Source organism: Asterias rubens, chromosome 10 (assembly GCF_902459465.1).
Source record: "Asterias rubens chromosome 10, eAstRub1.3, whole genome shotgun sequence".
Lineage (NCBI taxonomy): Eukaryota > Metazoa > Echinodermata > Asteroidea > Forcipulatida > Asteriidae > Asterias > Asterias rubens.
The window spans coordinates 3,058,116-3,082,214 of record NC_047071.1 but is presented as its reverse complement, the minus strand read 5'-3'; the positions used below and the strand labels follow the sequence as shown (position 1 = coordinate 3,082,214).

The window sequence follows — 24,099 nt, the reverse complement described above, 5'->3', positions numbered from 1 at the left end:
TCTACTCCTTTTTATGGCGTTTCTTCATGTTTTGCCCTGTTGGCCTTCCATAAGTGACGCATAAAGTGGGCGTACCGTGGGTTTGTTGTATGGCATGACGTTTTCCCTTCTACTACGAAAACACGTGATAGTCGATTTCAGTGACCTTGGCTGCATGCCATGGATGACGCTGTTTTTTAGAGCTAGAAAAAGAGAGCTAAAAACACCCGTTGGTGTGTGAGTTCTGTGTCGACTAAACGAAAACCGTAAGTGCATAGTTTAGGACAAGATATTAATAATAACTGGTAGAATAGACTTGTGAATGTGTAAAACAGCACCATGATTAAAATTGGGGAAGGATATTTTTGTGGATGCTGTTGTTGTTGCTGTTTTTTACGAATGTACCGTGCGTGGCTGCCTCATTGCTAGCTCTCAGCGGACGGGTACGGATACATTACAAGTCCACCGTGTAGGATATTGCTTTGTTGATAGACTTGCTGGGAGCGTTGTTTTACTTTCGTGAATATTGCATTCGTACTTTCACTTTCCCCCTGTGCTGTAGGTGTAAACCATGTTTTTGTACTTTGCCGTTTGTGGATTATTGAACGTTTTCCGAATTCCGAAAAAAAACACTTGCAAAAAAAAATTGAATGTTGAAATTTAGTAAGTTATAAAAATATAAGTAGATGAAGAAAGTGAAAATTTGAGAAAATCATTATTATTATTATATTATTATTTTTTATTTTTTATTTTTTTATTTTTTTTATTTCAATGACCATTTATTATATTAAATAATAGGTCCTATGTTTTTTCAAATTGAATTTGGTTGTGTTTGCCACTTAACTACAGGCGAGACCCAGTAAATGAGATGCTGTCCAAACTCCTTTTTCAAAATGTTATTATTTGCAGTCCCTTTTTTGTCAATATTTTGCAGTCGTACCGCAAATTCATTATGTCAAAATTTAGAACAAAAAGTTGCTTGATCTATAAACAGTAGAAAATTTGTCTACTTGGTAAAGTTCACCCTACGCGGAAATTGTAAATTTCCAATGTAGAGCATTTCAAGGGCACCAAGGCAATGACCATCATTGTCTCCTTGAAGTATCGGGCATTGTGGGTGTATGTACTGAACTGAATCGTACTGAATCACAACATGATAAGCCCATGTTTGTTTATTTGTGGCTTGGTTTAGTGGCTGGTCTTTGGACTTTACAAATCTCCGGTTAACAAATCAAACAAACTGCCCACAGTTGAAAACAGTTCAAGTGAGTGCCTTAAGTCACGAACCTTTTACGTACAACATGTAGTTTAAAGATAGCCACTTGATGCACTTTTTATCTGTGTCCGGTCACTCCGGCTTACAAAAAACACACACATGCACAGGTCTTGAATTTTGCTCTCGTAGGGGCACAGGAAATTTCCTCTGGTAAATGGGCACTTATAAAAATGAGGATTATGTTTTATGTAATGTAACTTTGCAAAGGGCACCACAGCAAAAGCATAGGGCACCACGGCATCTGCTGCATGGGTTATTTCCAGGCCTGCATGCATCTGTGCGCATTAAACTAAAAAAAACCTTGTACAAAATGAATGAATTCAGGAAAGATACTACACTATGTAGTTGCGATAACGTAACCCTCCCTTATCACAACCAGAAAGATAAAGGCAAAGAGCTTTTAAAAGTTGCATGCAATTCGTGCATGTGCACATGCGGTAAATCAGACACTGTCTGATATGGCTTTCTGTAGTCGCCATAAAAACCAATGTTAAAATAGAGCCAAAACTATCCAGCTAAGCTTCCATACCACAATCTTCAGTTAGTTGCTGAACAGGCTTTCAAGGAGTACCAGCATAAATTAATTAAATAGAAATAAAAACATATCTGATATTTTTTTGATTAAATCTATTGACTAGCTTCAAGGTTTATCTTTTACCGTTTTATAACACAAGTTAAGAAACAAAACGTTAGACCCATTAGACTGCAGCATGCTCCCACCAGGGCCCAATTTCATAGCGCTGCTATGCATATTTGCTTAGCATGAGATTTCTTCCTTGATAAAAACAGGATTGCCAACTAAATTTCCACGTGATTTTCAGGACAAGCAAACAACAGCTGAATACCAGCAACTAAAGAGCAACATGCAATAAATGGAAATTTGGTTGGTAATCCTGTTTTTATCAAGAAAGATATTTCATGCTAAGCAAATTTTTGTGCTTAGCAGCTCTATGAAATTGGGCCCTGGGCCCGAATATTGGGGAAAATCCACAAGACTGAAGGACTTGTAGCTCAGAATCTTTGCCAGACCAGGATTTTATTAACAAGACCAGAATCAAAATGAGAAGAGACTAGAATCAAAATGAGAAGAGACTAGAATCAAAATGAGAAGAGACTAGAATCAAAATGAGAAGAGACTAGAATCAAAATGAGAAGAGACTAGAATCAAAATGAGAAGAGACTAGAATCAAAATGAGAAGAGACTAGAATCAAAATGAGAAGAGACTAGAATCAAAATGAGAAGAGACTAGAATCAAAATGAGAAGAGACTAGAATCAAAATGAGAAGAGACTAGAATCAAAATGAGAAGAGACTAGAATCAAAATGAGAAGAGACTAGAATCAAAATGAGAAGAGACAAGAATCAAAATGAGAAGAGACTAGAATCAAAATGAGAAGAGACTAGAATCAAAATGAGAAGAGACTAGAATCAAATGAGAAGAGACTAGAATCAAAATGAGAAGAGACTAGAATCAAAATGAGAAGAGACTAGAATCAAAATGAGAAGAGACTAGAATCAAAATGAAAAGAGACTAGAATCAAAATGAGAAGAGACTAGAATCAAAATGAGAAGAGACTAGAATCAAAATGAGAAGAGACTAGAATCAAAATGAGAAGAGACTAGAATCAAAATGAGAAGAGACTAGAATCAAAATGAGAAGAGACTAGAATCAAAATGAGAAGAGACTAGAATCAAAATGAGGAGAGACTAGAATCAAAATGAGAGGAGACTAGAATCAAAATGAGAAGAGACTAGAATCAAAATGAGAAGAGACTAGAATCAAAATGAGAAGAGACTAGAATCAAATTGAGAAGAGACTAGAATCAAAATGAGGAGAGACTAGAATCAAAATGAGAAGAGACTAGAATCAAAATGAGAAGAGACTAGAATCAAAATGAGAAGAGACTAGAATCAAAATGAGAAGAGACTAGAATCAAAATGAGAAGAGACTAGAATCAAAATGAGAAGATACTAGAATCAAAATGAGAAGAGACTAGAATCAAAATGAGAAGAGACTAGAATCAAAATGAGAAGAGACTAGAATCAAAATGAGAAGAGACTAGAATCAAAATGAGAAGAGACTAGAATCAAATTGAGAAGAGACTAGAATCAAAATGAAAAGAGACTAGAATCAAAATGAGAAGAGACTAGAATCAAAATGAGAAGAGACTAGAATCAAAATGAGAAGAGACTAGAATCAAAATGAGAAGAGACTAGAATCAAAATGAGAAGAGACTAGAATCAAAATGAGAAGAGACTAGAATCAAATTGAGAAGAGACCAGAATCAAAATGAGAAGAGACTATAGAATCAAATTGAGAAGAGACTAGAATCAAATTGAGAAGAGACTAGAATCAAAATGAGAAGAGACTAGAATCAAAATGAGAAGAGACTAGAATCAAAATGAGAAGAGACTAGAATCGAAATGAGAAGAGACTAGAATCGAAATGAGAAGAGACTAGAATCAAAATGAGAAGAGACTAGAATCGAAATGAGAAGAGACTAGAATCAAAATGAGAAGAGACTAGAATCAAAATGAGAAGAGACTAGAATCAAAATGAGAAGAGACTAGAATCAAAATGAGAAGAGACTAGAATCAAAATGAGAAGAGACTAGAATCAAACTGAGAAGAGACTAGACTCAAAATGAGAAGAGACTAGAATCAAAATGAGAAGAGACTAGAATCAAATTGAGAAGAGACTAGAATCAAAATGAGAAGAGACTAGAATCAAAATGAGAAGAGACTAGAATCAAAATGAGAAGAGACTAGAATCAAAATGAGAAGAGACTAGAATCAAAATGAGAAGAGACTAGAATCAAAATGAGAAGAGACTAGAATCAAAATGAGAAGAGACTAGAATCAAAATGAGAAGAGACTAGAATCAAAATGAGAAGAGACTAGAATCAAAATGAGAAGAGACTAGAATCAAAATGAGAACACAGTCTTATCTCATCTTAACTGCTTAATTTTTAAAACAACACAAGACTTAAAGATGCTATGTCAGATTTTTGGCCGATTTGACCCAACAATTTACTTCTTTCTTGAAAACTACTCCTTTTCAGAGGGAGCTGTTTCTCACAATGTTTTATACCACCAACCTCTCCCCTTTACTCGTTACGAAGTAAGGTTTTATGCTAATAATTATTTTGAGTAATTACCAATAGTGTCCACTGTCTTTAACTACATGTAAGAGAAGATTTACCTCTGTTTTTTATGGGTGATACTCAACAGGATTGACAGATATTTGCGAGACTTATTATTTTGAGACAAAGATGTTGAAAAAATATCTTTTCATGTCTTAACTCTTGAGATTATCAATATTGGCCCGTCATTGAAACCATTGACCTCGTGCTGTGGTCCGTTTAAAACTTGAGCCCTGCCAACACCATTGGCTATGACATTACGGAGATGGACTATTTACTGTGTCCATGGAGGTAGAAAATAGATACTGTATCGAGCTCTGTCAATAAAGATATCTCTTCTCAAAAGTTAATCTGTGTAGTTTGGAATTAAACACTGTTCAACTTAAAAATGTTAAACTCATGAACTATACATTATGGATTTTAACAATCAATACATAATCCCAAAGGTTTTGGAAAAAAAAAATTAATGTTACACAAACATGACCCAAATTTGACCCTGTCTTCAGGTGCAAATCAGAAGTTACAATTTAAAAACACTGTATCTAAACAACTAGAAATTGTTTAATCATAATTTTTACATCTGACAGCAGAGCCCATTTTTATAGAGCAGCTGCTTAACAGACCGGCTAGTTACTGTACGAGAATCATTTTTCTTATGTGCTGCTAACCATTTATAAGCGCACAAAAAAGCATGCTAACCTTCCAGTGCTTACTGAATGAAAATGAATGATGTAACAATGCAAATTCTTGGTGAATGCCAAGCCTGCCTAATTGTCTTGCTTACCTGTAAAATACACTTACCCTTGTTGGTTATTCCTTTGCAGGACTATCCCTTACAATGGCAGACGTAGACGCACCTTATGATCCTAATGATACCATCAACTCCTCTGTAGTATCAGCAGATACCACCTTGCCTAATGCTGATGACGTCTTATCACCAGAAAAGAGGTAAGTTACGCCCGTTGAATGAAGCCAATTCACAAAAGTTTTGACTGCGTGGGGGCATGTGTGTCACATGAACAATTATATGGTGCTTTTTCCAAACCCTTGGCATAGGCTCTGGGCCCAACTTCATGAAGCCTGTAAGCACAAAGACTTGCTTATTGTAGCACTCACAAATGTTTGCTTACCAAAAATAGGTTACCAGCCAGAATACCATACAGTTACATGAGTTACCATTGCTGGGTTGTATCTGGGTCATTTCTTGCTTAGCCTGGTAATTTTCTAATCCGACTTTTCTGCTTTTACAGGTTCATGAAACCCTGCTCTGGTCTTTGCTTGTTTGATGTAGGAAACACTGTGCAAAATGTACACTGTTTCATAATTAATGATGAAGCCCAAGCAAGAGCAAAGGTTTAGAAAATGACGTCTGAATTTTGTCATCTCTTCCAAAGTCTTAACGAAACCCAGACGGAAGTGCCCTTGGCAATATGAAAATGGCCTCGCCCTCTCAAAGACGAAAATTCCTGGCCTGCATCTGTAAGAGCTTTCGTTGTGTATAATTGATTCTTGCTTATAGTGTGTTATCTTTTCTTATCTCTGCATAGTGCAAGTGCTAACGATGAAGTTGCTAACGGTGAAGTTGCTAACGGTGAAGTTGCTAACGGTGACGTGAGTCACGTAGACACAAACCAGGAGGAAGCCCAAGATGGGACTGCAGTAGATGAGGCGGTGGCAGAGACGGTGGAGGAGAAGGTAGAAGAGGCAGTCGACGATGCAGCAGACGAGGTGGCAGATGTCGAAGACATCAAACCGCTCCTTCCGAAAACATTTTACAAGGATGGTAAATGATAGTAATAATAATAGCTAGTTCTTTTAAATCACATTTTACAATAACCGTTTTAGTGCCCTGGGGGGGGGGGGGGTTGTCATTTGCAATTAAATTGATGACAATTAGTGTGTCCATATATAAATTGATCACTAAAGTAAACATAGTATGAAACGGTTAATTAAAGTGTTTTGTGTCTTTTTCAGGCGAGCTTGCACCTGCAGACTGTCTTTGGACCACTAAGGCGGGAGGTGCAGTTAAATCTCGGATCTCCGATACCAATAAAGAGATACCCACAGAGACGGTGCATTCGGCAATCGCGAGAGCTGTGAAGAATTTCCCAAATAATATTGCGTTGGCTACGAAAAGAAATGGCGTGTGGATGAAATGGACTTATACGGAGTATTACAGCGATGTACGCAGTGCTGCCAAGGGATTTCTCAAGGTAATATACAGTACAGTGTGCGTGCAGTGTTCATGTTTTGTGTGTGTACATGAAATAACAAACCAGTGACAATTTTGGCCTAATCCGTTGCGTGAGTCAGAGAGAATAGTGAAAAACCATCATGCACAAATTTTAGCATGTAAACACATTATCCTTTTTTTTTTTTTTTTTTAAACCAATACCAGCTGTTTATTGTTAAGGTTTTTCAGATGCAGTTTTCTACAATGTGAAAAAGAATGGTTCTAGTATGAATTTCATAGTCAGTGAGCCTTCAGACTACAATTAAAAAATCGTTACTAATCCTGTCAAACTTTTACAGGATAATCCTGTATGGAGTTCATAGTGTATCAGACAGTTAACGGAACAAGTTGCCTTGGATCGGCGAGTTGGTCTATGACAAGCGTTTGAAACCGTTTGTTATAAAATGCATATGATTAGAAAGATATTTTAAAAGTAGACTATAATGATCCACACAAGCTTGTTAATTCTCTGAGCCTCTGAACAGTTGTTATCCTTACCAATCCTGTATAATACATATTCGTAATTTTAGCCTAAAATGTCAGACAATAACAAAGGTTTGCATTTATAAGTCATTTAGGTTTGTAAAAAGCACATCACAACAGACGTTTGTAATTTACATTCATCGTTTTGTTTCTGCCAGCTTGGTCTTGAACGTTACCATGGCGTTGGTATAATTGGATTCAACTCTCCGGAATGGTTCATCTGCTCCATGGGCTCAATGTTTGCTGGGTAAGTTGGTAAATTTGCAGGGAACCAGGAATGACTTAAGTACAATGTGGGGTATTTTGGCTGGTAAACTATTTCTGCTAAGCGAATTCCGTATGCGCTTAGCTATTTTTTTTTGTGCACGTCAGATTTATGAAATATGGTCCATGTTCTTGAAAGAGTAACATTTAAAATCATATTTACATGGACCGCACACAATTGTATTTGGATTCTGTGAAACCTCTTTGAACAAATGTTTACTGATAACTGCTGTAAATCACACACTCAACTTGTGCAATTAGCCGTACTACCTGTCTCCATTTGCATTTCACTTTCATATTATTGTTAAGAATTAAAGGTTATTGTATTATTATAATTTGGGGGTTTGTTATTAAAAACTGAACAATGGTTTTGACAAGATGGGGCTTTTTTTTGCTCAGTCAGTTCCGCTTGTCATTTATGATTTGATATTTGTATTAACGTACCACACTTAGGTAACATTTGTTTTCAAATTAATTATATTTGTTGTTTTAATTCTATACGTAAATTGCTGTAGATCATAGATCACATGCAATTTAAAATGAAATGTCTTTATAATTTCCAGCGGTCTAGGAACAGGTATTTACACAACCAATTCAGCCGAGGCTTGCCAGTACGTCGCCGATAATTGCCAAGCCAACGTCATCGTTGTGGAGAATAAGACGCATCTGAACAAGATCCTGAAAGTTTGGGACAAGCTTCCGCACCTCAAGGCAATTGTACAATACTCTGGCAAACTGGAAGAGAAGAGAGATAATGTATACACAGTAAGTCTAGCGTAACATTAGGCATCAGTCACTTGAATATTCCCCGAGCAAACAAAGTTCTATGTCAAAAAGCTTTCTGTAGCTGGGCCAATGATTTGAAACCATCTCCCTACTGCCATTAGGGAATCTGTTACTCTATCTGCATTTTGTAACGTTCTAAAGACTCGTCTTTTTTCCATTTTGATTGCTTTAAAGTGTGCTATGATCTTGATGGAAAAGATCAATTTTAATTGTTATGTTATGTTATGTTATTGTTTTTGTAACTAGGGGTGGTCGGGTTGGCATAATAGTGGTGTCCTTCCTCACCTTCGACCTCTATGACCCCGGTTCGAATCATGGCGGGGCACTTCATACACGATCTCTTGACACCCCGTACAACTAGACCAGGTCTAAGATCTATCAGAAATACGCTCCATGTTCCTCGAACTCGACTGGTCAGTTATGGGGACAGGGCTTACTCCAACATAGCACCAAGACTCTGGAACTCACTTCCGGATTACCTCAGACAAATACACAACATCACTCTCTTCCAGCAGAAACTCAAAACACACTTATTCTTGCTTGCTTTCCAACATCTTGACAAAACTTGACCGGCGCCTTTGAATGTTTCTCCTTTTCAGTAAAGTGCGCCTTATAAATGCTGTAGTTTATTATTATTATTATTATTATTATTATGGATTGTGTTATCATTCTCTTTCTGATTGCGTGGGTTTTTCCCTGGAATTTTTTCTCTTGTGGTTTTCTTGCCACATTTCTTCAATTGAAACTTCCTTCCTTGTCTTCTCTCCATTGGGTTCTTGGCTAGTACAGCATGTTCAGTGATTAAGTTTGCTTTTCTAAATGTGTCCTTGGCCTCACAACCAGAATAAATGAAATGAAACTATTTTAAGTCGCATCCCCTTAGGATGATCTCTAGATTATTATGTTAGTAAAATTGGACTTGTTTGTCTGACATCCGAGTACTTGCTTTTATTTTAAGAGTTAGTGGGGAGTGCTATTAGAAACTTATACCAAGCAATTTAATGAATTGCACCTGCACTTTAAGCTGACTTTTAAAAGCCAAAATAAAACTGGTACCAAAGAACAACTTTAAAAACCATAAAGCAGGAATTAAAAAAAAATTAACATTCATTAAAAGTGCTGCCAGCAAACCAAAGAAATTATAACGTGTTGATGCATAATTTACTTTATTGTATTTTTGCAGTGGTCAGAATTTATGGAAATCGGTCAGGACGTTCCAGACGCTGACCTGGATGACATCATCAACTCTCAGGCGCCCAATCATTGCTGTACGCTCATCTACACATCAGGAACAACGGGTAACCCCAAAGGGGTCATGGTCAGCCATGATGGGGTGAGTAATGGTCAAGTCAGGCTTTGAATTAACCCACTGCAACCACAGCAATTGCCGCGGTGCCCTGCACTATTGCTGTTGTGCCATTTGCAAAGTTCAAATAAAAATTGTGTAAGTGCCCCTAACAGGAAAATTGCTGTGCCCCTTCAAGAACCAATTCAAGGCTCGTTAAGTTGTGTAGTAAAAGCACTGTTCACTAGTGGGTGATAATTCCTTAAGGGAAGTAATTTGTGCTGGAACATTTCAAGGGGCACCAGGGCAACGAGGTATACGTGAAGGATTTTCAGGTTAGCTTAAAGCATGGATGATGTTCTTCCTACTTCAGTCTGATTTGTTTTGCAACATTATTTTCAAATAGGCTGAACACGCATACCATATATACCAATGTTGTCCTACTATCTTCTAAGGGTCAATTGTGATGCCTGTCCACCGTGTCTTTTGCACACACAGGTTGTGGGAACCCAGTTTAACACTGTGTTAAGTCCCAAGCTTAGATGTGAACCATTTGGTATTGTGATTTTCATTGTGTGTTTTATCGCATTTGCAGTTTTTGTGGCAAGCGAAAAGCTGCGCCAAAGCTGCCCACCTGAAGCAAGGCGTCGAGTCGGTAGTCAGCTATCTACCAGTGTCTCATGTACTCGCTCAGCTGTTCGACATCTACATCCCTCTGGTTACATGTGGAGCCGTTTATTTTGCCCAACACGACGCCCTCAAGGTGAGTTCTGGCTGCGCGTACTAGACTAGTCTTTGCGCACGATATGTTATTCATTATCGCTCAACTGTCGCGATGCCCCGCTCCCGCCACGCACATTACTATCGAACAATAGCAGGCAATGTTGGGAAGACTTCCAGAGTCTCACCCATGGGCCAGGTCCCTTACGGCTACTTATGGTTAGATCTTTAACACTGGCATACAGGCCGATCTAGCCGTAGCTGTAGCCGAAGTCGCCGTCTTAGACACGCCCGTACATTATCAACTATTGTTAAAATTGCGGACAATGTTTTTAATTTTTCCAGCGTTGATTAAAAACTCAGGAATTTTGATTTTCCCCCTCAGTTGACCTCACTCAACCAACACCCTCCACTCCTATTAAGTCACTTCACACCAACATGTTTGGACTTGGATAAGATCGGAATGCCCGACAAGGGCCCATTTTAACGGGTCTCAATGTTCGAATACGTGCAAGACAAGCACAGTCTAAACAAAGTCCAAAAATCAATGAGTGCACGCTGCACAAATCATTATCATTTGATGGGCAAAGTTCAAATCAAACCATACTGTTTTTATCTTAAGTCCAAACTTTAATGTGATTCCTAAATAAATAAATCTCTGTAGGATATGTGATATCATGTGTTCACAGGCTTCACATATGAAAGATCAATTATTGTTCCATGGTATTACCATAGTGGTTTGTATTGTGACATCACACTTTACTAAGAAACTATGATTGATTTGCAGTTAAAATCAATCTTAGCTCTTTGTGAAATCGGTCGCTGATGTGCAAAAAATGTTTTCTTTCAATAGGGTACGTTAGTCACTACACTGAAGGAAGTCAGACCGACCGGCTTCATAGGGGTGCCAAGAGTGTGGGAAAAGATTCAAGAGAAAATGAAATCCATCGGAGCTAGTAATACGGGCTTCAAGAAGAGGATAGGTGACTGGGCTAAGGATATCGGACTCAGGGGTCATGCTGCCCTGGAGAAACGGTGAGTCATTTTTAAACCTTGGTTTGTCTTTTTCCAAAGATGTCATTTGTAAAAGGTTCGGCAACCCCGAACAAAGATATTGACAAAATAGGGACACTGCCAACATAGGGCTAGATAGCTCAGTTGGTAGAGGGTCGGCACGTTAATCCGGAGGTCGTTGGTGAGAATCCCACTCTAGTCAATTCTTTGTTCAACCCCAAAAATCATTGTAAAAGGTTATCACGAATGTGGTTTCTCTTAGGGTTTTTTGGGAAATCCGGAAAACATTTATTTTTAATATCAATATTTAATATAATATCTATGATATAATATTTGAACATTGTAAATTTATTGATTTTGAAAAACTTGAATATGTAAATTTATGGATTGTATTTATAATTAAAGTACTTTTTTTCTTAATTTGTCCATTTCATTGTTTACAATTTAGTGCAATGCAGTCCAACCAGGGCTGGTGGCAATATTTTTGGGGAGTGATAAGGTATACGTGATGATGACTATAATATAGTCACCAAACCAGAAGGAGATTTAAAATTTCTTTCGACTGAAAATGTTCGTAGCATGCACTGTTGGTGACTTTTTTTTACTGTTTTATGTGTTATTGCTAGCTGTACTGTGTTGCATATCTAGTAATTGTAAAAATCCTGCATAATTTACGTTAATTGTATTATGTTAATTACATGTTGAGGAGCTGCACACTATTGTCGATTTGTTCATGTATTTTGTTTAGTGGCTTGTCATGCAGATGTAACATTAGGCTGATGAATGTTTACGCAATTAATGTAATTGAATTTCATTTGAATCAGCCTCTGACGTGGCAGAGGTTAAATTTAGTGAAGCGTGTGGGTACCGCAACGATTTAATAGATAGAAAGTAAGCTTTTTAATAGATAGAAAGTAAGCTTTTTAATAGATGGAAAGTAAGGTTTTTAATAAATGGAAAGTAAGCTTTTTAATAAATGGAAAGTGAGCTTTTTAATAGATGGAAAGTAAGCTTTTTAATAGATGGAAAGCAAGCTTTGGAAACCCATTATCTATGTTGGCTTCAAATGTCAACTTTGTAATAATGAGCTCACATGGAAAAGAAGCCGGGTATCCTTGATGAAATTAGGCTGTTTAAAAAAGGCTGATTAAAGGCCTTTTTTAGGCCTGGAATTTCCTCTTTGAGAGGGCAAGGCCATTTCATTTTGTAAAGGACACTTCCATTGGGAAATCTCAAAAGTTTTTAAAAACTTTTGAAAACTTTTGAAGGGGCACTAACCTAGGCCAAGACCAGGGCATGGCCTCTATGTATTCTAGGCCTGTCTTTTTAGGGGCATATATTTTTGATGTATCACCATTATAAAAAACCAGGAGGAATTGTTGACTGTGAGCCACTGTAGATTAGATTGGTGAGGGTATGCACGTGGGAAAAACATCTCAAAATGAACTTGTGTGTAGTTGTCTTGAGCTTTGTGCTGTGTGGTCATGTTGATGTTGGATTTCAAGGTGAATGAATTCAGCTTTTATTTTTTTATTTTCTCTTTTTCTGAATGTTCCATTGGTATTATTTGTTGTGTTTCTCTTAAACCCTTTAGTCCCTGCACCGCCCGAGTTTGCTGAAAACCAATTTCTCAAGATTCTTGCAGTAAATTACTGAATCGTAGTTCGCATTTTAAAAGATAGCCATGGCTTAATATGTATGTATAATTAACCTTTCGGTAATATTTGTATAAAAGTACAAGTTCTCAAGGGAACAATAAATGCCTCTCGTTAAACGTCTACGGTATTTTTTATGGCGAATATTTTTTGTGCACGGATGAAATGGACACAATAGCTTTTCAAGGCTTTTGCCTGGCTCAATGCTCATACTGATTGAATGCGAAGACGTCAATTTTCGACAATATCATCATAAATGATGAACAGTTTCCTGTTTACTAATGAGCGTTTTTTTTTTTGTAAGAGCTAAATTATTTCATCATCATTAGCTTCGACAAGTCAACTGTGAAGGGAGAATTAATAGCGATCTATAACAACTAGATATATTAACAAATGCGTAGACCTACTAATGACTATCGAGTTTCTTTTGATGTTCCTTTTTTTCTACAAACACAAGCTAGCGAGGTTTCCTCGTACCGCATAGAAGCGGCTGGGCGGCACAGTGGCTAAATGGTTAAAAAAAGCATTGTAGCTTATGTGATTTTGATAAAGGATTGTTCTTGTGTTTGTTGCAGTGAACCGTTACCATGGGGATGGACATTGGCGAATCTACTGGTTTTCAGAAAGGTGCGTTGACTATTTTGCTGATCATTAGAACAATCAGAATCAGAAAACATTTATATAGCGCCAAAATTAACAGAAAAGGCGTTGAAGACAGTTACATGAAATTAATTACAGTCAATTAAGAAAGCTACATGTATGGGCATGCCCTGCAATAGAACAAACAAACTGTCCATTTGCATGTTTCCTGTTGTGCCTGTACATTGACCCTAACCAACCCCAAACTCGCAGAGTATACTTTTTGTATTGTCGAGACCACACGGCTCTGCTCAGAGCCAACACTCGCACAAAAGAGATTTACAAATGGTTGTACCCAGAAGTTTACAATTTATTCATAGTGTCTTCCTACAACCCCAAACACTTCAAAATCTAACTGCATGTTTTGTTTGATTTTGTTGGCTTGTAAACGGATCGTTCTTCACTGAGATTTGAAGTTGACAAGTTTTTTTCCTAATTGATTGACAGGTTCGTCAGGCTCTTGGACTTGACAGGTGTTTTCTGACCTTCTCGGCCGGCGCACCCATAGCCACAGATACACTCAACTACTTCTTGAGTATCAACATACCAGTCTATGACATCTATGGCATGAGTGAAAGCTCAGGTTAGCAAAAACTCACCTTTCTTTTCTAATTTCAGGCATGATGTTCTTCCCATTTGAGTCAGATTTCTGATTGTTTGTTTGCCCTTGAAAAAAATCAGAGAAACTTTAATTATGTAGCCTGAATGCTGAAATGTATATTAAAGCCTACACCATGTATACTTGTAGGTCAGCTCTTGTACTCAATGAAATATTTCTCAGGTTACCAATCACATATTGCACACGAGAAGTGGCATTTTGGCTGGTGACCGTATTCTGGTTAGCATAATTTTGTTGTGCTTAGCTACTTGTTGTGCTTAAGCAGCTCTATGAATTTGTTCCCTAATCTCAAAGGACTTTCAAGTCAACATGGGCCCCAATGTCACAAAGCCTGTAAGCACAACATTTTCCTAGAAACAGTAGAAACAGATATACTGCTGCCACCATTTCCCACTCATTTCTTGCTTAGCAAAGAAATTTGCTGGGCAGCATTTTCTGCCTAACACCTTCATGAAATTGGGCACTGATCTCCACTGACTTTCGAGTCAACATTGTCACAAACGTTTGAGTGATATTGATTGAATATTGACTGTCGTAGGTCCACACACCATTTCGATGCCGGACTGCTACAAGATGGGAAGTGCTGGTCAGTGTCTTGCCGGAGCTGAGACTAAGATTCATGATCCAGACAAGGATGGGATCGGTGAGGTAAGATGACTCTCACAATCTTCAATCTAACTTACTTACTTTATACTTACATTGTACTTTAAGGTGTCCCTTGAGCCCCTTTCAAACGAGAGCAATTTAGCAAGGGTCCCTTGCTAAATTGTATCATGGTTGTAACATTTTACAAAGTGTACTTGAGGTGAAAGGGCAACAATTTTGTTCTACTGTCCAAGTTCTCTTGCAAAGACTTGTCAGACATTGCTACAATTGACAACCATGCTAACATTATGCAAGGGACCCCAGTTAAATTGCTGTCCTGTGAATGGCACTTTCTTCATACATTGTGTTGTATTGCATTTGTAGGTGTGCTACAACGGACGCCATGTGTTCATGGGTTACCTCAACATGGAGGAGAAGACCAGAGAAACCTTAGATGAAGATGGATGGTTACATTCTGGTGATCTCGGCTACGTGGACGACAAAGGGTTCCTCTATATTACAGGTAGAATCAAAGGTAAGATTCCACTAAACCTGACAGGCCACTAAACTCATGACTGGACTACAGGCCCATAAGGCCAGCAGGCAGAACCAAAGGTAAGATTCCACTAAACCTGACAGGCCACTAAACTCATGACTGGACTACAGGCCCATAAGGCCAGCAGGCAGAATCAAAGGTAAGAATTAATGGGGGGTTGAGACCGAATCTCCTACCTCACCAGCACTGAGTGAGACTTAATTATTTTAGTCAGGTGGGTTACAAAATCAGTTCAGAGGCCAGTTTGGCATGACAGTGGGTGACAAATACAGGATGGGGACAAACAATCTGACCAATTTGTTAATTTGGCCAGGGTTAATGACTTCCCTTCATGTAGAGTTTTAAAACAAGGCATCAAAATATGCTTTCAACGAGAGATATGGTGTCCAGGTAACTAAGTTACTGCCATCTGAAGGTTGACATTGTGATTCATGTTTACCACAGGAAATTGATTGACCTTGCCCTAACCTTGCCCTGAGAGTGCAGCCGGATGCACTAGTTCTGGTGGCAAGTCATCGGGGCCTGGATTTGAATCCCTGGGCCCAATTTCATAGAGCTGCTTAAGCACAAAACTAACTATTAGCACAACCAAATAATGCTTACTGGAATAAGGTTTCCAGCCAAACAACCATGTCACTGGTACAATTTGTGACTGGTATCCTGCTCATTTGTGCTTAGCAGAGCGTTGTTGATCAACATTTTCTGCTTAATAGCAGCTCTATGAAATTGGGCCCATGTCATGACACATGTGTCCTTGAGCAAGACGCAATTAGCGTTAATTGCTTTTCTTCACCCAAGGGTACCCTTGAGTGCAGAGTTTGTTCATGTGGTTGAAATAGCTTCATGTGCTAGTCTAGTACCTTGGCAGGACTGGCTGTATAATCCACAGGGAGCTGAAATGGTTTAAAAGGATTGAAATAAATGACCCAGTGACTGGTGTGATAATGTTTATGCCCCATCTATAAGCGTTGACGTTTGTCAATACTAGTGTATATTAAGTGTCCATAGTTATTGTTATTATTTTGAACAGGGATGAGATTTGTATAGTTATATTCAGTTAAAAAAAAAAATGATCTCAATTATTCAATATTATTACTACGGATGAACACAGGCGTAGTAAGGTCAAATATGTGCTACTGTTTTATTGTGCGATGTTACTAATGACACTGGTAACCTTATTCTGGTATTGGTTTAAGCATAATTTTGTTTCTGCTTAAAGGATTTGGGTACTTTTTGTAACACAAAACACAATGTCCACAGATTAATGTTACATTAAACTTACACCGTTTGAAGATGATGATGATGGTAGAAAGCGTACCATAAAATATTAGTTGCCGAGGTGCTGTATTTTTTTAGGAATGAGTAAAACAATGTCATGAAAATATGTTATTACATGCTAAAATAATTTTCGTCTCATGATCATCGAGACAAAAATTATTTTCAAGACATTGTTTTACTCATTTCTCAAAAACTACAGCACCTCGAAGCGTTCTACCATCATTTTCTTCAAACTGTGCAAGGCTAATGTTAATCTGTGGAATTTGTGTTTTTTTGTCCTACAAAAAGTACCCAGACCCTTTAAGCAGCTCTATGAAATCGGGCCACTGGGATACCCGCCTTGTCTCTGTACCAGCAATGTCACTAAACGCCTTGTTTTTTGTTTTGTATCTTCACAGAGTTAATCATCACAGCAGGTGGTGAGAATGTTCCACCGGTACCCATCGAGGACTCCATCCTGAATGAGACTGCCATACTGAGTAACTGTATGTTGATTGGTGACCAGCGCAAGTTCCTCTCGATCATTGTAACATTGAAGGTACACCTTGGAAATTTTCTTTCTTTTTTCTAAATTTTTTGTATGCAAGTCGCCGAACACAAGGCCTGAAGGCCACTTCAAGGTGTGGGCTGCATTTATTTTTTTCCAGAGGCCGTTGCCACCTACTCCTAGGGCTGAAAGAGGGTTACCCCCTTTTACAGTCCATACGGATGTAGGCTTGGGTATCATCAGTCTGAAGCGTGGCCGGTAGAGCAGAAAGCACTACCTCCACAACTTTACGTAGCAAGTGTCTCGACTGAGATTTGAACCCACACACTGCTGATCAAACACCAGAGCTTGAATCCGGTGCTCTTAACCGCTCGGCCATGACACGCCACATGTACTCATATTTAAGAATGTGTTTGTATGTGTGTGTGTTTCGTAGGTTAAAATCGACGAAGCTAGCCAGGAGTCCACGGAGGATTTGAACGGCGAAGCCCTAGCCATCTGTAAGAAACTCGGCAGTGAGGCCAAGACGGTCGCTGAGGCAGAGACAGACGAGAAGATCTCACAGCACATCCAGAAGGGCATCGACGCCTACAATAAGCAGGCTGCGTCCAGAGCCCAGATGGTACAGAAGTGGAAGATACTCAGAAAGGATTTCACAGTCGCTGGCGGAGAATTAGGTAAGATGTTTTTTTGTTTTTTTATGGTTTACACAAAGTTTGTTTTCAGTTAAGTTACTTTATTATTTCTTTGTTCGGTTTATGCTGGCAGTAGTTTAAGAAGATCCACATGATTGTGATTTAGTTGGCATTTCTTTCCATATCTCGCAATCATGCTGATGACTGAGCTTTCTCTGTCTCTGCCCCTCGTCTACAGAAGAAACTTCCAACTCAAATTAGGAACTCAACTGGTCTCACTGCTTCAAAAAAGTCCCTCAAGACTCATCTTTTCTCTTGTCACATGTAATCTGGTTTTATCCATTCTGCCCCCTCCCATCTTTCTGGCTTCTTCCTTTTCCTTTTCCAGCGCTTTTATCCTCCGGTTAAAGGCAGTGGACACTATTGGTAATTGTCAAAGACTAGCCTTCACAGTTTGTGTATCTCAAGTTGTGTGCGTTTAGATGGTTGATTTCGAGACCTCAAGTTCTAAATCTGAGGTCTCGAAATCAAATTTGTGGAAAATTACTTCTTTCTCGAAAACTATGGCACTTCAGAGGGAGCCGTTTCTCACAATGTTTTATACCATCAACCTCTCCCCATTACTCGTCACCAAGTTTTATGCCGATAATTATTTTGAGTAATTACCAATAGTGTCCACTGCCTTTAAAGGTTCTTTATAAATATCATGTCTATTATTGATTATTATTTGGTAACCCAGTGGGGGTTACTGTCAGCAGGTTTTACCTTGTACAGTTTTGTGGTATCAGTGTATCATTTTATCGTATTTGTAATTTGAATGTTTTGTAAGTGCTTTTTTTTACCCTGTGAAATAACTGTATTGACAGATTTATATGTAATGATACATGGCTTTTTGATATATAATTATTTGTATGCTACATAAAGATCCTTTGGTCGATTTCACAAAGAGTTAAGACAAGTCCTGACTTGGGACTAGTCCTAGGAGATATTTCAAAGTTAAGGCTAGTCCAAAGTTAGGTTGTGTAACTCGTCCTAACTCGAGATAAGACTAGTCTTAACTCTTTGTGAAACCCACTCCTTGATGTAATATGCTTCCCTTGACATCCTTCATTTGCCCATGTATTTATTTATTTGTTGACTGAGATATATTTATTTTGTTGTCAGTCCCTAGGTATTACAAGCAATGGATTCTTATTTAGAGCCGTTTAATTTTTTTCTAAATAATTTATTTCTGTGGGTTTTGGTAATATTCTGCGAATGTTGTACTTGTATTTTTTTTGTCACAAAAGAGCGTTTTGATTTATTTCTAAATAATTTAATTCAAAATAATGTTTTTAATAAAATTTTAATTACTGTTTTTGTAAACTGTACCTTAGCCGCTGTATTGCAGCGTATCTTTATTAATGAACCATAAGTAGTAATAATAACTGGACGTAATGTTTTTTCTACTTTGCAGGTCCGACGCTGAAACTGAAACGACCGATAGTAACCAAGCAGTATGCCGAGTTGATTGACTCAATCTACGGAGAGAGTTAGTTTAAAACTCTGTCAAATTCATGGAAGTCGAATCGACCCGGTTCGATCTGTTCTCAATTTTGCCGTCATGATTTTACTTTGCATCAACATTCTCATTTTGAGAATGGGCCAGGTCTGAATTTCATTGAACCACTTTTGAGTTCAACAAAATTACTTAGCATGGAAAGAAGTTTGCTAAGTAAAAAATGGTTACCAGCCAAAGTACAATGCCACGTGTGTTCTATTTGTGACTGGTGCCCCGCTCAGTTTTTTTTCTGCGAAGAAACTTGATGAGCGTGTTCTGTACTTCAGCAGTTCTGTGAAATTTCAGAACAACCAACTCGTTCCCATAAATCCAGTAAATATCCTACAACATGGCCGTTATCAAAAATATAATTAAGGGAAGTTAACAAAACGAGAGTACTCTCATGTTCGCAAAATTGTTGGTTAAAAAGGTTTTAGAACATCCTGGCCAGTTAAAAATTATTTCAATTTACCTAAACATTAACCGCGTGGATACATATTGAGCTAATAGTACCAATGAATTAACATTTATATATATATTATATAGGAAATTAAAACCAGTGTGCAGGGTATTTAACTCGATGTCACTTTGTAGAGGAACTCCGCTAATTGTCAGCACCAAAATGCAATAAAAATTACTGTGAATGAAATAAAAAACGAGATGTTTCAGAAATAGCTTTGATCCTAAAAGTCAAGCGGAGATTGTACTAAAAGTTTTTCCTACATATAGGCTGAAGTGAGTAAATGGTGGTTAAGTTAAGTGGGCTTTTACCCGTAGCAATGTAAATCACATACAAAAAAAAGTGGTGGCAGAAATAGTTTACCAACCAAAATTCAGTGTCAAATGTGTTACTTATAGCTGGTTCCCTGCCAAACATGTGTGAACTCACAAGCACGCAGAGATTGGCCTTTGCTTATTATGGCCAGTTTATCATTGAATGCGACGATATGCATTACATAACAATAAAATACATCTGCGTTAATACCACTCACTTGCATTGTTAGAGGAATAGGTTTGTTTCACTTGTGAGAAGATATGTATAGTCTGGTATCCACACCATAGCATTTCCCCATCGAACCAAAGTTACCCACCATGAGAGCTAGGGTGCTGTACTGATTAAATCCAACCTCATTCGTGACCAAAAGTAAGTTTTAGTCAAAACACTGCTCTGTTGTAGTCAATATACACTTGTAGCTGAAACTAAAATAAATTGCCTTGTGATGCAGGCATTTGGTTATATACTGGGGTTTCGATTTGCAGGTTTATTTTGTTCATCAAGATTGTGGGTTCAAAGGAGTTATTTGACCAATAACCAATAAAATTCATTTTCCAGTGACTGCCAAAACACCCCTGGTTGGATGTGTTGATGGATTGCATGTTAATTACAATGGATTGTGAAGTAAAATACACCCAACTATTATTTGCTGTTCATTTGCTGTGACCTACATACCCAACACTGAAGTGTACCCCAAACCGAATTGTTTGAAGTGTGTTGATTGAAGTGCATATTTCATCTTGCCATTTATACGTCTATTTGTGTTGAATGACCAATAGAAACCATTCAACAGTCCTCGCTCTTGATCATAGACTTTGTGCACACACTATAGCTGTACCCTTGTATCAAAGTGTACCTAACCATGCATGATCAGTGAACCGTGCAAATGGACTCAGGGTAGGAGGGTTAGGTTGTGCTGCGATTGTGCCCACACACATGCACACAGCTCTGTGCTGTGCACTCACTGTGTGGACATTTCTTTGTTCTATAATCTTTTAAGGAAAATCCTATCCTTCAACACTGTAAATTACACTGTGTGGACGTGTGTAAGTGCACAAAATATTTCAAGTCCCTACACTACATGTGAACTTGTTTTGTTTTCGGGTCCACCCTTTGTATAAAGCATTAAAACAGACACACAGGGAACTCAGCAAGATAGCTGGAGCTTGTTATATGACCACTGCAGAGTTGTACATAGTTTTGTGTGTTCTTTACTTATCGTTGAAAATATTCATTTGGAAAGTTATTAATTGGAAATAGCAAATATTTCCCCCTCCCTGTTAAACAGTGGCTTTAAAAAAAAAAATGTGTATTAAGATGTTATAAGTTTAAAACAATTAATGATTAGGGAACAATATGTGCGTATATAAGAATTACTGTTTTCTATATATAATTTTTCTGTTAATTCATTTATTCTCTTACAAGAAATAATAAGTAATTGGTACACAATGGTAAAATGTTTGTCCGTTGCTATGCAAAGTTCTCCAAGTGGATTTTTTTTTAGGTTACTGATTATTTTGTTGTTGAAAGTTGCATCTCCTTAAGGTGATCCCTCTCCTGCCACTAAACTTGGATAAAATCCCTGACTACCCAGCAGTTACAAGTTCAATGGCTTTTGACTGGCACCCCTGCCGTCAATTTCACCAAACTCTTCCTAACCTAGGAATAATTTTAGGACTTAACTTCCACATCCAAATACGTAGGAAGCATTGAACTCTCCCAAGTTAAGATGGGTTACTCATCCTAACTCAAGTTAGGATTAATCCTAGCGTTTCGTGAAATCAGCTGCAGAACAAAGAGACTGCCAACATAGGACTAGATAGCTCAGCTGGTAGAGCACCGGCACATTACCTAATCCACAGGTTGTCGGTTCAAGTCCCGCTCTATTAAATTTTTTTGTGTTCAGACTTTTTCTAGGGGAAACAACTAAATACCAATTCTCAAGTTTTACAAATACAAATTTCTTATTAAAGGAACACGTTGCCTTGGATCGGACGAGTTGGTCTATAAAAATGCGTTTGTAATCCTTTGTTATGAAATGCATATGGTTATAGAAAGATGTTTCAAAAGTAGAATACAATGACCACACAAGTTTGCCTCGAAATTGCGTGGTTTTCCTTTTACTTTGCGAAATAACACGGTCGGCCATTTAAGGGAGTCAAAAAATTGACTCCCATAAATGGCCGACCGTGTTAGTCGATGGGGTAAAAAGAAAACCACGCAACTTCGAGGCATATTTGTGTGGATCATTGTATTCTACTTTTACAACATCTTTCTACCTACAGGTGTATATGCATTTCATAACAAACGGTTACAAACGCTTTATAGACCAACTCGTCCGATCAAAGGCAACGTGTTCCTTTAAGCAAAAATGAAAAGGTGCTAATCGTTTGCGAAATAAATTAAGTTTACACATTTGGAATGATGACAGCAATTTTAATTTGACTTATTCAGGATTTGTCACCCAAAAGAATTAGAGGAATCCATTCAACAACAAAAATCTACTACCTACCTCTGTCAACTGTATATTTAAATAATTTTATTTTATAAATATTAATTTTGACAAGATGTCTTAAAACCACCCCTTATATTATTTCATTGCGTGCTCATCGTGAAGTTTCTTAATGTTTCACGATTTGATGCTGTTTAAGTTTTTGGTTGGTATTCTGTCTTCGGATAAAGAAGCTGTAACTGGCTGATATGCTGTGATTTTTTTAAGGTATTGTCAAGGATTTGTAGGGATAACAATACATTATTTATGTTAGTCTGAAAGCTCACCGATTATGATGTTTATAGTGCTTTCTATAAGATTTTTCAGTTTTTGTTCTTGTTTGAGCCTTAAATTCCTACCTCATTGTAAAGAATTTTCTGAAGCAAAAACAAGCACAACTTTGGTAAATTTGATTTAAATGAAGCAATATCTCTCAAGTTGTCATTGTACATGTATAAACTTCTTGCAAAAGCATAAAAATACAGTGCACCCTGTAAAGTGTGATGTCACAAAGCATGGACTTCCTGCATACACGATTTGTACACGACTCGTTTGAGGTACAGGGAATATCTTATAATTTGTTGAGATTGTACCGTCTGATTTTTATCAACTTTTTATTTGAAGAAAGGGGCACATCTTAAAACTTGTTCAGCTGCTGTTTTTATAACTCTTGAATTGATGTGGGAATATGACACAAAGTGTAAAAATGTCCCATTTGACGGGTGTGGTATCTTGCCTGCCAGAAAATGACTAGGAATGTACAAGGTTACTCTTTTTGTAAACGAGGGCTACTTGGTCTATAAGTCTGTTTGTGCAGTTCTTTATTGAAGTAGATCACCTAATATGGTCCTCTTTAAATTTCACATTTTCTTCAAAAATGCCTGGATCTGAAAACTTTGTGGGGATTTTGGACAGTATTTATCTGCCATTGAACATTTTTTGTTCTAAATTTGCACAATAAGATTTTGTTCTTTTTTTAATCATTACCGATTCTTGATGTCATTGCACTACCCAGCACAGTCTCTGGTTGTATATGGGGGGTTTAAATCAAGTGTGTGTGTGAACTCTTGCAGTTTTTTGAGCTGCTATATGTATTTTTGCAATGTCGTGTGCAAAATTTCACATTAATGAAAGTCGGTTTGCGCACTTGCTTGTTGTACTTTCATATTGGACACAGCTTTCATTCCCTCCCCCAAAATGTTGAAATGTTTTGTAATGCTGCATCCTAAATATGTAGAAATTATTACCAGTATAGATGTCACAATAGTTCAACACTCCTAATTGTTTACTCGTCTGGTCAACAGGATATGCACATAGCAGTACATAGCATTGCCCAATTTCGTAAAGCACAGGCATTATAAACTTGCTAAGCTCAGAAAAAAATAGATTACCAACTAAAAGTGTCATGTAGTGTTCCAACTGGTGGTCCACTTGAATTCTGTCAAAAGGGGTGTTATAACCTCGGCTAACGCACAATTAGTATTTTGAAAATAATAATCTTGTTTAATCTTGTACTGTCCATTGGAGGTCAAATAGCTGAATACCTCCATGATTATGTAACTGCTGCAATTACATATTGTGGTTTTGTCTATATTATATCACAGTAATATTACCCAAACGCACAAAAACCTTAGAAAGGGCACGCATAGATCTTGT

At 37.7% G+C, this 24,099-nt stretch overlaps 1 protein-coding gene across 2 annotated transcripts; it reads left to right on the top strand.

Annotated features, from left to right (window-relative positions):
• Nucleotides 1-146: 146 nt before the first annotated feature.
• LOC117296007 (long-chain-fatty-acid--CoA ligase ACSBG2-like) lies at nucleotides 147-21,129 on the top strand. Of its 2 annotated transcripts, XM_033778842.1 has the most exons (17): nucleotides 147-245; nucleotides 5,223-5,346; nucleotides 5,946-6,181; nucleotides 6,373-6,611; nucleotides 7,273-7,361; nucleotides 7,942-8,143; nucleotides 9,348-9,497; nucleotides 10,045-10,212; nucleotides 11,023-11,204; nucleotides 11,632-11,682; nucleotides 13,414-13,465; nucleotides 13,925-14,060; nucleotides 14,635-14,744; nucleotides 15,066-15,216; nucleotides 16,914-17,053; nucleotides 17,439-17,679; nucleotides 19,094-21,129. In XM_033778842.1, exons 2-17 carry the CDS (start codon nucleotides 5,237-5,239, stop codon nucleotides 19,171-19,173), a joined length of 2,337 nt encoding a protein of 778 aa, XP_033634733.1. In that variant the 5' UTR covers nucleotides 147-245; nucleotides 5,223-5,236; the 3' UTR covers nucleotides 19,174-21,129. The 2 variants fall into 2 exon arrangements, with proteins under 2 accessions (XP_033634733.1, XP_033634734.1); XM_033778843.1 differs by lacking the exon at nucleotides 11,632-11,682.
• The last annotated feature ends 2,970 nt before the right edge of the window (nucleotides 21,130-24,099 follow it).